General features: G+C 33.4%; 1 protein-coding gene across 1 annotated transcript; it reads left to right on the top strand.

The window, feature by feature from the left end:
* The first annotated feature begins 10954 nt into the window (after nt 1-10954).
* Nucleotides 10955-12308, top strand: LOC132310185 (chaperone protein dnaJ 20, chloroplastic-like). Its single transcript, XM_059808398.1, has 2 exons — nt 10955-11488; nt 11942-12308. Exons 1-2 carry the CDS (start codon nt 11003-11005, stop codon nt 12095-12097), a joined length of 642 nt encoding a protein of 213 aa, XP_059664381.1. The 5' UTR covers nt 10955-11002; the 3' UTR covers nt 12098-12308.
* The last annotated feature ends 3068 nt before the right edge of the window (nt 12309-15376 follow it).

Genomic DNA, 15376 nt, shown 5'->3' with positions numbered 1-15376 from the left:
GCGTGTGGGGTCCTACAGGCGCATTCTAAGTGCTGTTTTGCCTCCGCAGGCGCGTACCAGCTCCCTGCAGGTGTTTATAAGTCGATGGAAGACCCTCGCGCAATACGTAAAGTAGTTAAATGTTAAAAGCTAAATTCATTGGCCATTTTTATTTGTTTTATCTGTCATTTATTGATGTATGTGATGCATGAAATAGATAATTGTTTATTAATTATTATTCATACATTGGATTCATGATATTTAATTAAATGACTTGATTTATATTAATTAAATTATGAAAATTAATTGGATTTGATTACTAATTAATTTGAGGGTACTTATTGGGAAACGAAAAATTATTTTTGTAAATTATTTTTAAAGTGTGCTTCAAATTAAATATTAGTGAATCATTTAAAGTCCAAATATTTTTTAAATTTAATTGGTTAAAAATCAAGGCGTTTTGCATGCATTATATCATGAATATGAATAAATTGAAAACCCTAATTATTAATGATTAAAAAAAAAATTGAGTGGGAGCGGGAATTTTTATACATTGCCCCATGGCCTTCGTTATTAAAATCATTGTAATTAGATCTTCAAAAATAAGGCCCCACACATGATTTGAAGAGTCTTAATATTACAAGAATGGTTGTCTCATGAAAATAAAAATATTAAATGTTCATTGTAATTAGATCTTTAAAAATAAGGCCCTAAGCATGATTTAAAGAGTCTAAATTATAATGACAAGATATTTAATATACATTTTTTTTTTATTAGAGCTTTAATAACGTTATACACTCAATCTAAAATCAATAGTGTTAGCTCCCCAATGGAGTGGTCTACACTAGGTGATTTTAGAAAGGCTAAACGAAATCGGGAATCATTTCATATGATAGACAAGGCATTGTCTTAAGAGATATGGAAATGATGGGATTTGCCCGCTAATAGCAATAATGAACTTCGTCAACCGAATAAGTTATTGGCGTATTGGTTATCCAATTTTTCATGCAGTGGTTAAAGGACCTACATATTATTATTTTAATGAAAGTGCTCACCGAATAGCAAATGAATCCCAACAATAGAAATAATGAACTCCTACATCAGGATAAGTTGTTGACGTATTGATTGTATGATTTGTTTTGCTACGAAGTTGAGGGACTCACATTAATTAAAAGGAATTGTTTACCAATAATGATAATGATCTTTTATTCTATTTAAGATTTATTATATTATGTGGTTAACAAACTCATTTTAATTTTAAATATGCATGATAGTATTAATAAATCATCTTGCATATTGTATGAATGCATTTATATTTAGATTAATTATGTCTAATCCATTTTATCTGTTTGCTTACATATTCAATGATACTAAACCATATTAATATTGACTGGAAAAGGAAATTAAATATTTTATTCATAATGTAGTGGTACAAAATATATTTACTACTCCTAAACCTAATCCTTTTACTTTAAGATACCCAAAAGAACATTAATGCTTTTAATAAGTGAAATAAAGCAAATGATAGGACTTGGTGTAATATTCTAGAGTTTACCTCGAATACGTTCCAAAGCTAACATTTATATTATTTTATTTTCTTTAAGCATTATGTTAAATATTAATAAGATATTTTGCTGAGATTAGATAGAGAGTATGCCAAAGTACTATGTTAGACTTAAATACCATCAAGATAGCCTAAGGAACTCCAATATAAGATCGAATTTTGGAAAATGATTGTTTATTATTTAAAAATTAGCTGGAGATAAATAGTGCTAACTTGGGTAGTAAGTTTCAAGTTGACATGATTATTGCCTTGTTACCAAACTCGTTCGACTTTTTTAGAGTGAACTAAATAAGGAATCAGTTTGAGTTCACACTCGCTGATGTTCTTATAGAATTGGTAACAAACGAAGGGATAATCAAAAGTATAGGCATTCCTATCAATCTAACCTAGTCTATACCATCTTCTTCTAAGCCCATGTGGAAGGGCAAAAGAAAGTAGAAGGATGATAATAGAACTAGGTTAGCACAAAATATGGGTATCCAAAAGATTAAAGGGAATAAGGCAGTGTATGTTGAGGGCGAAGGAAATTGTTTCTTTTGCCGCTAACTAACACACTAAAGGAGAGAACTGTCTAAGCAATGACGTGGCATAGGAAAATGTATATTTAATCATTGAACCATGTTATGTGGTTGTATCTATTAATTCATGATGAATAGATTCTGGAGTCACTAAACATGTTTGCAATTCGTTGCAAGGATTTCAGGAATCCAGAAACCTCGATGATATGGATATATATTTGTACTTGACCTGATGTCAAGGTTGTAACTAAGTCAGTGGGAGTATTACATCTGAAATTAGAGAGTATGAGGATATTAGTATTAGAGAACTATCTTCATGCACAGATGTTAGACGTAATTTAATTCTTGTTTCACTTTTTGTTTATAAAAACTGTATAGTTATTTTGAAAAAATGGTTTTATAAAATTAAATAGATGTGCGATTGCTTCTGGTGCATTGAAAGATGGTTAATATACTATAATCACAAGCTCTTAATATTTGCAGGATGTAAAAACTAATATTGCATCTTCTAGATTGAATGTTAAGAGAAAATTTGTTATTCCTGACTCATTGTATTTTTAGTGTCTATTTTTGCGTTATAATCAGTTAAAATAAGATTAAAAAATTGGTCAAAGAAGGTTTATAACCTAGTGAGGCAGAGGAGCCTAAACCCACTTGTGAATCCTGTTTTGAAAGATAGATAACCCTAAGGGCTTTAAATCAGCCAAATGAAATAGGTATAAAGAACAATTGGAGTCGATACACACTGACACGTGTGGTCTTATGAACATCCAAGCAAGATTACTCATGTTTTGGATAAATTTACCTGTTGCGACACAAGTCTTAAACTTTTGGTATATTCTAAGAGTGTCAAGACTGATGTGGAGCACAGATTAGGTAAACTTATCAAAACACTTCGATTTGATCGTGGATATAAGTATTTCTTGGGATAATGCAAAGACTATATGGTCAATGAGGGTGTTGTGTACCAATTTTTTTTCGTAATTGACGCTCAATGAATTGAGGTATCAAATAGGAATAACAACATTCTGCTTAACATGGTTAGATCTATGATTTGATAAGTTTCATTATCTCTTTCATTCAAGAGTTTAGCATTAATGATATCGATACGCATTATGAACTGCATTCCATCTTAGTCTGTCTCAAGTATACCGTTTGAGCTGTGTTTTTTACTAAATCTTAGTTTGAATCACATGCACATATGGGATAGTCTTGTACATGTGCACTTGATATAGATAAGTAAGTTGGAAGTAGATCATAGGCATGCTTAATTTGATGGCTACTCAAAATGAACTAGGATGGATTATTTTATGATCTTAATGATAAAAGTTAATTGTTTACACTCACTGTTTATCTATAGGATGATCATATTATGAGTCATATACCTAGTAGCATAATGTTAGAGAATATGGTATAAATACCAGATGTACCACAAGTGAACACACTTATTATAGAGATTGAGAACAATATATGAATTCCCGATTGATGCGTTAGCATCATCTAATACACAGATTCCTGGATCGGTACATTATTATAGTGGGAGGATTATCATCCAATTCGACAGAATCATGTTTTTAGGTGAGATCGTTATGGACATCCCTGTTAAACATTAGTTGGACCCACTAAGCTACACGGAAGCGTGAACCAATATAGATACAGATCGTTTTGGCGAGTTGCTATAAAATCAGAGTTAAAATCTATGTATTCTAATAAAATTTGGGATCTTGTAGAACTTTCTACTAGGGTGATACCTATGGAAGGCAAGTTAATCTACAAAAGAATACCAGAAGATTTCTTAGTAAGTAAATCATGAGTGTACAAGGGAATGTCATTATTTTTCTAATTCTATATATATTGATGACATCTTACTCATTCAGAATGATATGGAAAGTTTTGTCATCAGTAAAGAGATAGTTGTTCAATTATTTTGAAATGAAAGATTTTAAAGATGTAAGCTATATTCCTAGGATCAAGTTTTTGCAAGATCAGGTTACAAGGAAAATAGGCTTATCTTAATAATCCAACATTGATAAATATTTAACCAGGTTTGGTATGCAAAACTCAAAGAATGAGTTATTGTGTTATTGACATGGATTGCTCTCTCTACTAAATAGTTTTCCAAGACTATCAGAGGAGATTGAGCAAATGAGACTGGAACAATATGCTTCGGCATATGGGAGTCTCATATATGCCATGGTTTATACTAAACAAGACATCCGCTATATGGTAGGGATAGTCAGTAGATATCAGTCAGAACCCGGACTTGATAACTGATCTGTTGTGAAAAATATCATTAAATACCTTAAGAGAACCAATGATCTCATACTCATTTATAGAAATGATGATATGGTCCTAGTCAGGTATGCTAATTCTGATTTTCAATCAGAAGTAGATACTATGAGGTTCATGACTTAGTGTATGTTCATTCAATGGAAGGGAAATCAGTTAGTAGATTGTTAAGCATATTTTAACCGCTAACTCAAACCTGAAGGTGGAGTACATTACAGCCTTAAAGGCAGTAAAGAAAGCCTTTTGGTTTGATCTCACTGATTTAAAGGTTATGGAGCTTACTAGCCTGCCTATCGAGCTATATTGTGACAATAGTACAGAAGTAGTCCAAACCAATGACCCAAGGTTCCATAGAGGAACAAGGTACACTGAGAGGAAAGTATCATGTCCTACATGATATTGTTTGGCAAGAATATGTACTCATGGCTAGAATATTGCATTGGAACACAACTTTGTTAATCTATTTACAATGGTGTCATCGATCAATAATTTTGATCAACACCTAGATAACATTGGAGTTAGCTGCAATTTGAATTGGCTATGAGGGCAAGTGGGAGTTGTTGGGATTTATATATCCTGTCATAATACATCTGAATTATAGTAACATATGTTCCTGACATATCTGAAATATTTATGATTTATATAATTGGTGAATTCAATATATTATGTTTCGATTAACTATGGAATTAATAGTGTCCATTTGATTACAAGAGATATTTATATATATGTATGTGATGGCAATCAATGCATGATATATAAATAGTAATCATAAATGGTTCATAGTCGGTAATTATGGATGGACTCATAATTAATTAAGACTTGAACTGGATCCGCGTTAGGTTGAGATATATTGCGAGAGCCGTCGTATGCAATTGCTCCCTATCACTGTCATGGCATTTGACTCTTAAGTATGAGAAAAGTATAGACTCTTTTATTAATTAATAATTACTTTAATTTGTTCGGCGGATACTTCGGGATCCTTAGACCGATACTTTGGGTAGTTATGTAATCAATATATTTTCAATATTTACATCAATACTACTTGTATTTATTTTGTGTTGATTATGCTTGATCACAAAGTAAATTAGAAGGCCTTCGTGTGTTTTTTGACAAAATGATTTATTATATATTTATTTATTTAAATTATTATTTTTGTCGAACAAATATTTTATTGTGATTGAGCCAGAAATAATCAATGGTACCAAAATAAATATATTAATTAAGTAGTCGGATTGATGACTTTATTTATCCGATAACTAATTATGCATAGAGGGGTCAAAGTGCAACATTGACTTAAAGGTTATTTATTATTTAATTGGAGTTCAATTAATTTTTTTTAGTGGAGTAGAAATTAATTTATGAATTAATTGAATTGGGTCCATGGACCGGGCCAATTATTAATTCATTGTAACTAATAAAATAATAAGCCCAAAGGATTCTCACTCATAGCCCAACTTGATATTAGAATTCTATTAGATTTGAGACATGTGAATTAGATATTGAAAAGGATTTATTGTTTCATTTTTTTAATCTTTATGTTGCCTATATATATACATGGTCTATGTATATTTTAGGTGTGATTTTTTGGGAGAAGGAAAAAGAAATATATTTTCTCTCTCTAGAAAATTAGGGTTAGTGTTCTCATGTAATGGAGGCTCCCACAAGTCTAGTTTTTCAAGTTCATTCATGGAAGCTTATGAGTGATTCCTAAAGGCAAAATAATTACCAAGAAGATGGAGAACCAAAGAGAAGGCATCTTAGTAAGGGATCTACAATAAGTGAGAACATTCACTTTAAAGGAAAGATTTAATGGTTTACTCAGACCTTTAATGTAAGTATTCAATTTGTTAATTGAATGATACATTATATTTTATTTTTGCATAAAACTTGTTTCTATGTGATGAATCAAGATTTATGAATCAAAATCCCTCAAAAAGTTTTTTAAACTTGCACGTTTCCCAACAAATTTACCATATCAATTATAAATTCCTTAATGTTATGTTTGGGAGCACTCAATTGGTACATTGGATTTGGAATTAGAGGAAAAAATTTTACTAAATTTTTTCTGATACTAAATTCAAGTCATCAATTCGATACCGCCAAACATAGCATAACTTCAATTTCCATCCTTATTGGACGGTCCAAATAAGTTGAACATATCCATCTTCAATTTTCACCCTGATTGAACTGGATTCAAATAACTTGAGCAAGTCGATCTTCTCTAGACCTAATTCGAGCCACAAAACCCAACAGATACCACTACGCTACACAACCTTTGGTAGCTCCAATGAAATTGGCAAAACCACTGCCATCTACAACTTTGACATGGGGAAGATACACTCGAGCTCGTAGTTGGAAGCTGAACCACCAAGATTGGATAGTAAGCTCGATATGGCGGTCAAAGGAAACAGTCTTATGGCTTCGGTCCAAATAGCACAGCCCTAAAGAAATTTGAGCTCGACTTGGTAACTCGATTACAAACAAGAAATTGTCACACTTGTTCACCTAAATCCTGGTCTTTAGTGATGATATGAGCTTTGCAAAATTAAGAGACTCTCAATCCTCGCATCGAATATCTATTTTTATTTCTCTCATATTGGATGCGAGGATTTTAATAATACATGGATTTTATTAGTATTATTATTATTTTATTATTTATACAAACTTATCTAGTTGAATATAAATGTATGGCTTGGGCTTTTTGGATATAAACTTGGCTTGTTGGATTTTAATAATACATGGACTTATTACACCTAACAAGACATGTGATTAATGGGCCTACAAGGGTTTAAACATGGCTGGCTTGATTTTTATAATACATGGGCTTAATGCACCTAACAAGACATGGAATTAATGGGCCTAACATCTTGAAACCGAGCAGAAGCTAATTTGATGGGTCTATAATTAAGGGCTATATTTCTACGAGGTTAAAATGAGTCCTTTGGCGAGCTTGTTATGATCATGTTCATGAATAAACGAGTCGTGTTTTGAGCTTGTTTGGCTCGTGAATCGAACTCATGTCAAACCGAACTTGAGTTGTTTATTAGTGGTTTAGAGTCTAATAAGATCGAACCCAACTTGTTCCGACTCATCCTAATCTCTCTAATTGGCGGGATTAGATGGTAAAGAGTTGTAGTGTCACAGATGTGTGGTCTAGTTTTTAAAAGTAGCCCATCCAACACTATGTTTTGACTTCGTCTCGGTTGGTTTATTACTGCAATTTTGGACATATCAAGTAATTTGCGCTGATAGGTTTGGCAATGAAGAGCATTAATTCATGTCACTGGTGCTATATGTGACGAGAATTGAGTAACAAACTAACAAATTCAATAAATAAATATATATATATATGTATATAGGTATAGATGTACTGTGGGCTCAGTGGAGGGCATCCGCCCTCACTAAAAATTTTTGTTATTGCATTTTATATATCTAAATTTGTACTTTTTTGTATTTATACCTATAAAATTTTGAAATTACCCCCAATAAAATCATAAAAAAACCCTTTTATATGTTTTTTCATAGTTGGTACTCACACACACATGCCTCCACTGAGGCTTGAACCATTGACTTCCCTTTGAAAAGTAAGGATCTGATACCGATAGACCACCGACCCGTTAGTAAAACCCCTCTATATAAATTCTCCCTCGGGGCTATCCGTCCTATATATACATATATGTATATATAGTAGGAGTAATATCAATTTTGTTAGTATCCTATAAGAATAGGATTTTCTAATAAATTCCCCCTTGAAAGAATTAATCCGCCGTGGCAAGTTCAATAGAACTCGTCACGTGGTAATAAATCATTAGTTGGTTGATCTGTGACTTTAATCATCTCATGAGATTGCACTCATGATAATAACTCCATGCCACCTTTTTAGGACATTACATCCCAAATTTAGTGAGTCCTAATAGGACTCACCACTTTCCTTCAATTAGTAATTCCACCTGGTGGAACTTATCTCGACCAATCACTCTTCTAATGAAACTACGTAATTTCAATGTCCGGAAAGAATATATTAACTAGAATTACAATCCAGCGTGGCGAGTTCCATTAGACTTTGCCATGTTTCTCTTTTCTAGTGGTAACCATGTCGATAATTTCATGTCACACCTTCCTCTATTGAATAATTAGTATATAAATTTCATATGACAAATTTGCTAAAACTCGCCATTTGTCATCTTTCTATTAGACATAAATAATGGAGTAAACACTTTTATATTTACACTTAAACATAATCTTAAAGTAAATCACATGTTGCAATCTGCAATAGTTACACCATACTGTACCTTAAGTCAATAACAATCATGACAACTTGCATATGGTCCTATCTAATCTATACCTAAACAAAATATCTAGTTTATATTAGTCATTATCAGATAAGCTTTTAAATTAAGAAAATGATTATCTATGCCTGTAAAAGTCATGACTCAAGACAACTCATTTCCACTTTTTTTCGCTTTGTCCGGCAAGAATAGATGGGAAAGCGTTCTGCGCAGGTTATTAAATGAGTTTGACCTCTTTGTCGTGCATTGTTTTTTTAACAATTACTAGTTTAAATAAAAATAATACCGATCAAATCAAAAATTTAAACCGGATTAGACCGGACGAAACGATTTGGTTCGATTTAATAACGATTTAGTTCGGTCACGATTTTAAATTTATAAAATCGTAAATATACGATTTGATCACGGTTTAAAATTCTTTATTATAATCCTATCATCCAAATCACTTAGAATTTTGTTGCAACTATCAATTAGACGGTCCACTCTTAATTCTCTTACATCTTATCAATTTATTAGATTATTTTTAAATTTTATTGATCCACAGTTGTTGAATTTTGTTGATTTTTTGAATTATGGCTGAATATTTCTTGTTGAATTAGTAATTTTGAATGTATTTACTTCAGTTTCAGAAGTGACATAAAAGAATAGATTAAAAGTTATGAATATATTAGTAGTTCTAAATGTGTCAGTTAACTTGATTTATTGTTGTGCATTTGAATTTTGAAATATAAATATTTCTGTAGTTAAAAAAAAAAATGAAAAACCGAAACGAACCAAATCGGTCGCTCACAATTTGGTCTGGTTTGGTTTATTTGGTCAAATAGTTCAATTTGGTTCTAAATTTTCTGGAACCCTTAAAATCAGTTTGATTCTAAAAAAACTCTTAAATTGGTCAAATCGAACTGTGTGCACCATTAAGATTGCCCATAATATTTGAATTGTCTGATAGTAATTAATAAATAAATAAATAAAATAGAAAATTATTTTTAAATGGCCCCACACATGGTGTGTGGAGCCCACCACAAACTGGCCCCACAAGCCACAAATCATTTTGGTGTATGTAGAGCCGATATTGGCATTCATAGGTTGTGTTTGGGGAGCTTCCAAACATCAAATGGGCTTTGATGATAAGTCATTTGTTAAAGTAATTTTATTCGAAGAAATTCAAGACAATAAAGTTGTTTGGTGAGTACATTTTTGAAATGCCTTTTAACTATTTTTTTTTTTATTATTTTTTTATTTTTTATTAAGAGGTCTTTAAATTATCACCACTGTTTGCAAGTTTCAACCTAAACCAAGACAGAAAAAAAAAAGTTAATCGATTTCATTATAAACACTACTGCAAATAGATCCATTTTCTTTCTAGAAATTCGCCACCTAATGAAGTTTCGGATTTGGAGCCCCCTCTCATACACGTTGTCTCTCTCCAACTATTTCACTCTCTCTATATATGCATACGCAGATATATACTTATATTGTGTATAGCTGTTAAGATAATTGATCAAATCGAACTCCAATAATGTTAGTATTCACACTTTTTTTTATTGTGGGAATAAGAGCCTCATGATCAGCCCAGAAATCAAAAAAATTGCAATGGTTTTCTAGATTTATCTGGCCCGAGGTAACTGGAATAGAGATAAAGGAATGATCAGAGATCCCATTAAGGTGGAAGGTGGCAGAAAAAAAGGAGTATAAAGACCAAAATTACTGTAATTTAACCTGCCTACATTTCCTATGGCGGAGAAACCCCTATCACTGGAGGCGGTCTGGTCACCCATACGACGGTTCTCTTCCAATTTGTGTCTCGTCTCCGTTACAGACTGGGTCAGATCAGTGAGTCACCGGCAAACGTCTTTCAAGTCTCAAAACGGCTTAAGAGGAGATTTCACTGGAAATTTTGGTGCCAATGATCAGATCTTCCGTTGGCAGCGCAAAACGGAGCTTTCAAAATTGTTTTATGGAGAGAGGATGAACAGAGAAGAAGGCTACAGAGAACGAAGATGGGGAGAGAATTAACTGAGAAGGCTACAATTTTTTTAAAAAAATTATTATTTAATTAATTGCCCGAAGTCAATCAGAAAGTTGGTTTTAGTGGCTTCTTTGAATCGGGCTTCTAAACCACCAGCGTTTTCTAAAAGTTCATTTCATAAATTTCACCAAACACTCATAAAAATTGAAAAAGGGCTTTCTAGACTTAGAAGCCCGTTTTGAGGCTATAGAAAGCCCAGCCAAACAGGGCCATAGTCATTGACAACTTCCATTCCCACTCTGTGGGGACTTTGCCCCCCATTCTCACTCTATATATATAGATAGCTGTAAAGTTGTAATACATATCGAAAGAAATTGATCAGAAAGAAAAGAAAATGAGACAAGGAATGATATCTGGAACTGGAAACAGAGCTCACTCGCTTCTCTGCATAAACCCTCATATACCAACCAAAAAACCAACGTCTGAACCTTCTTCTCACATTTTCTTCAACGCCCATCTCCTAAAACCTAGCATTTCCATCAAAAACCCATCTGGATCATACAGAACCAGAACAAAAGCGGCCATTAATGACCACCTGAGCAGGACAGCACAGGCCACACACAGTTTCTACGAGCTATTGGGCATATCGGAGAGCGGGACTTCCTCCGAGATCAAACAAGCCTACAAGCAAATGGCTCGGAAGTACCACCCGGACGTGTCACGGCCCGACTTCACGGAGGAGTACACAGAGAGGTTCATTCGGGTTCACGAGGCTTATGAAACTCTGTCTGACCCGAAAACCAGAGCGTTGTATGACAGAGATTTGGCAAAGGGTCTGCACCTGGCTTTCTCTGCTAGAAAACGGTCCCAATATGACCAGGTTTGGCGCTCTCTCTGTATATGTATTTTGTGTGTGTGAATGGTTGTGTGTTTTTGTGTTTGTGCACATATATTGTTTTGAACAATGAGTTCACTTCCCACTTCAGACACCTAGTACTTCACTTCCGTTTGGAAGTACTAAATCGGAGATTTGGAATTGAATTCAAATCCAATCTCGTTGATTCAGAGTTGTCAAACATAGCATTAAGAAAATTTAGTTGAAAGTTTTAACTAAATATTCTCTGATTCAAATTTCAAAGTGTTGCTTCCGTGCTTCCAAGCATAGCTTAACCGTGAAATGGAGAGACGCTTTTGATCACTTTATAGGCAGGCTCAAATTTAGCCTGTGTCACATGTGTGTGTGTGTTTATATAATATGGTTTTTATAGATTTGTTTTCACTCCTCACTTACCAACCTCTTATATATTAATTTGGAAATTCTTTTTTGTATCAGAGATCCGAGGAGTGTGGTGAATGGAGGGACAATTGGGAGTCCCAACTCATGGAGCTGAGGCGAAGAAGTGAACATAAAGATTCAACAAGGACTATGTCATGGGGATCAAGAATGAGGAGGCAAAGAAACCAAACATCTGATGATGAGTTTGACTAAACATATTTCATCTAACAGAGCTCTCTCTTTTATCCAGTTTAGGCTATGTGTGTGTATATATATTTATGTATATATATCTCAGAATTTAGGGGGGTTGAGTGATGTAGAAATGTGAGGGGGTTAATTCACTTATTAATGTTTGAGTTTTTCAAGTTACTGAACACTGTCCTTTGGTCGCATGTGAATGGAGTTCTAGTTAATTTGGTTTATATGATATGGCCTATTTGATTATCAAACAAACATTTTATAATAGAGTAAGGTTGGGATGGCACGAGCTCTCATTTTTTCTCGAGTGTTGGAGCCTGTTAGTGGCAATATGGTGAGCATGTGCAATTTTAGAGAGAAAAAAAAAGTAGATTGTATGTACAAACAGTTCTTCCGTTAGAAATTTGCAAACCAAGATATGACAATTGCTCGGATTGAAAAACTATGGTCGCTTTGAGTTTGAAAACAAGCACTTGTATTTGTTTCCTGGGGCGCTTATGGATTCGATTGATTCGATTTAAACATAAAACCTAAACGGATTCATGACTTGTTAGGCTCATCAACATGTCACCTTACATAAATTAACTTGAGAAGTCTCGCGAACATGACTCTTACTATGACTTGAGTTAGGCTCGTAAACATGCGTTCATAAATAAGCTTGAGAAGTCTCGCGACTCTTTTATTAGAGATTGTTTGAATATGTAGTTACTTTTTCTCCATAACAGTTTGATCTCAAGTTCAAGATTAGGATCAAAGTTAACTAAATAAGTCGAACTCGAATACTCTTACACGTGCTCAACTTCACTTGACTCGACTGGTTTGCAAGCCTACCATCACACCCAATCTATTTTTTATTACGTAGGAGAAGCATTAAGTAATTAATTTCTACTATTTAATAAAGATGCCATATCAAGTTCCTCTAATGTCATTCAATTTAAACAAGAAAGTTAAAATAAAAATTAACACCCTTTCAAGTGGTCCTCGGACTTGTGTTATATTTGAGAGTGTCGAATCAGTTTATTAGATTTGGAATAGGAAAAAGTTTAATTTTAAACTTATACTAATTTTTTTTCAATTTTACATTCAAGGCGCCGATTCATTTGCTGCCAAACATAGCATTAGTAATTTTGAGTCCCAATCCGACACTTTCAAACATAGTACAAATATATTATTGGAATATTTTGGCTAAATATCTGGCTTGCTTGGCTGTGCCTTTGTGGAATGACAATGACTTGCAGTTAATCAGCAATTTATATCCATTTTATGCCATGTCCCCAACATGAATGTACACATCTGTATATGCGACTTTTCTAAGCGGTATTTTATTTGAAATGATATAACATCGTATATCAAGAGTCGGATATATGGCTCAGTGATTAAAGAGACTCAAAGGACGAGTCATAAATTCGGAAGTCTCAAATGACGAGTCATAAAAGTGATTAAATTATATCAAACTCTCTCTCTATGAGAACTTGATATTGTTTTGAACAACGGGTTCACTTGCCATTTCAGACACCAAGTACTTCACATGGTGGAAATGCAAAATCTTTAAGGCTATGTTTGGATCTTTTAAGGCTATGTTTGAAATTGGAATTAGAATTGGAGCTTTGAAATTTGAAATTTTTTTTAAAAAAAAAAACAACTTAGAAAATTAAACTAATTTTTTTTTCTAATTCTACCAATCCCAAGGTTTTAATTTCATACCACTAAACACAGCCTAATTGTAAAATGGGCAGACAGTTCTGATCAGTTTAAGATTTGAGCAAACTTTATGGTTGTATCAGTTTGGCAATTGCAATAAATTTTAGGCAGGCTCAAATTTAGCCTCTCTTGTCTTGCACAATATATATTTATATAATATGGTTTTTAGATTTGTTTTCCCTCCTCACTTACCAACTTCCTTCTCACTTGCGAATTTCATTCATCGGAGATCTGATTTGAGGAGTGTGCGAATGGAGGAACAATTGGCAGTCTCAATTCATGGAGCTGAGACGATAAACTATCTCTCTAAAATTTTTTAATAATTTATTTTTATTTTTATTTTTATTTTCTATCTTCGTTAACAAACTAAACATAAAAATCACTATTTCTTCCTTCATTTATTTATTTTTATTTTTTTGTTTTTGGGTAAATTTCCTTCCAATTCCATCAACCGAAACGAAGTCTAAATAGAGAATACTTTTTTTATTGAGGCACTGGGGAGTTACTAGGGTGTGATAACCGGGATTTTTTTTAAATTTTTTTTTAAAATTTTTATTTTTGAGTTTGTTTTAGTGGATGTGTAGTTGTTATTTTATATATATTTTGTATGTCTGATGAAGGAGTAGCCGAAGGAATAAGTGAAGAAGGGAAATTGTGAAATGGAAAGTTGTATTGCTTTGCGGGTCCCATTTGAAAGATGTTAATGGGTTTAGCTTTCTATGCATTTGTATATATATTATTTTTATATATAACAATTGGGTAATTTACACAGACCTTTCCTATGATTTGTCCTAATTGCAGAGAGCACTTTTTCTGTTTCGAAAATTACGAAGACCTCATTTATGTGTGACGGACCGTTAAATACACTAACGGAGCTGTCAAAATTACTGAAATGCCCTTAATTCTCTATGGTAAATGACTAAAGTACCCCATTTCTCTCTCTCTCTCTCTTTATATATATATATATATATTCTCTCTCTTTCTTTCTATATATATATATAGAGAGAGAGAGAGAGGGAAAAAGGCGATCTAAGAGTTCTTCGGCTGGGATCTCGATCCGCCATCGCAACTCTGTTTCTTCTTCTGTCACATAATGCAAACAATTCATCTAGCCCAAATTGAACTGCCGTGGGCCAACAGGATAAGTGGCAAAGCCTAACACAACCGTTTGAGGTTAAGATTAGTTCAGAACTGTAGCTTAAATCAGATCAGTTCAGAATTGTAGCTTTAAAGCAAAAAAATAGAAATAAAATCGGTTGTATTTGGTGGCCTGTAGAGAGCATCCATGAGAGAGAGAGAAAGAGAGGAGAAGTATCATGATGGATTGTTGTGTGTATATAGTAGTATAGAGAGAGGGGTTGAGAAAGAAAGGAGGAGGGCGGCGAGCAGAGTATTCGGCTGCCGTAGTGACTACTGCGGCGATGAACAGATTCATCAGCGACGACAATAGGACTTCCTGTTTATGGATGCTCTGAATTCAGATCCAGGATTTACAGAGGTTGCAAATTGAAGTTCAAATGAAGAAAATTTGATGATCAAATGGCCGGAGGATGCAGAAAAATTTGATAAAAACAGAGACTTTTAAGTTCAAAA

The sequence above is a fragment of the Cornus florida genome, unplaced genomic scaffold (genome assembly GCF_030987335.1).
Source record: "Cornus florida cultivar Cherokee Brave unplaced genomic scaffold, ASM3098733v1 CherokeeBrave_3.0.0_Hap2_Chr05, whole genome shotgun sequence".
Lineage (NCBI taxonomy): Eukaryota > Viridiplantae > Streptophyta > Magnoliopsida > Cornales > Cornaceae > Cornus > Cornus florida.
Note: the sequence above shows the minus strand (reverse complement) of the source record. Positions and strands in the feature narration are given on the sequence as shown.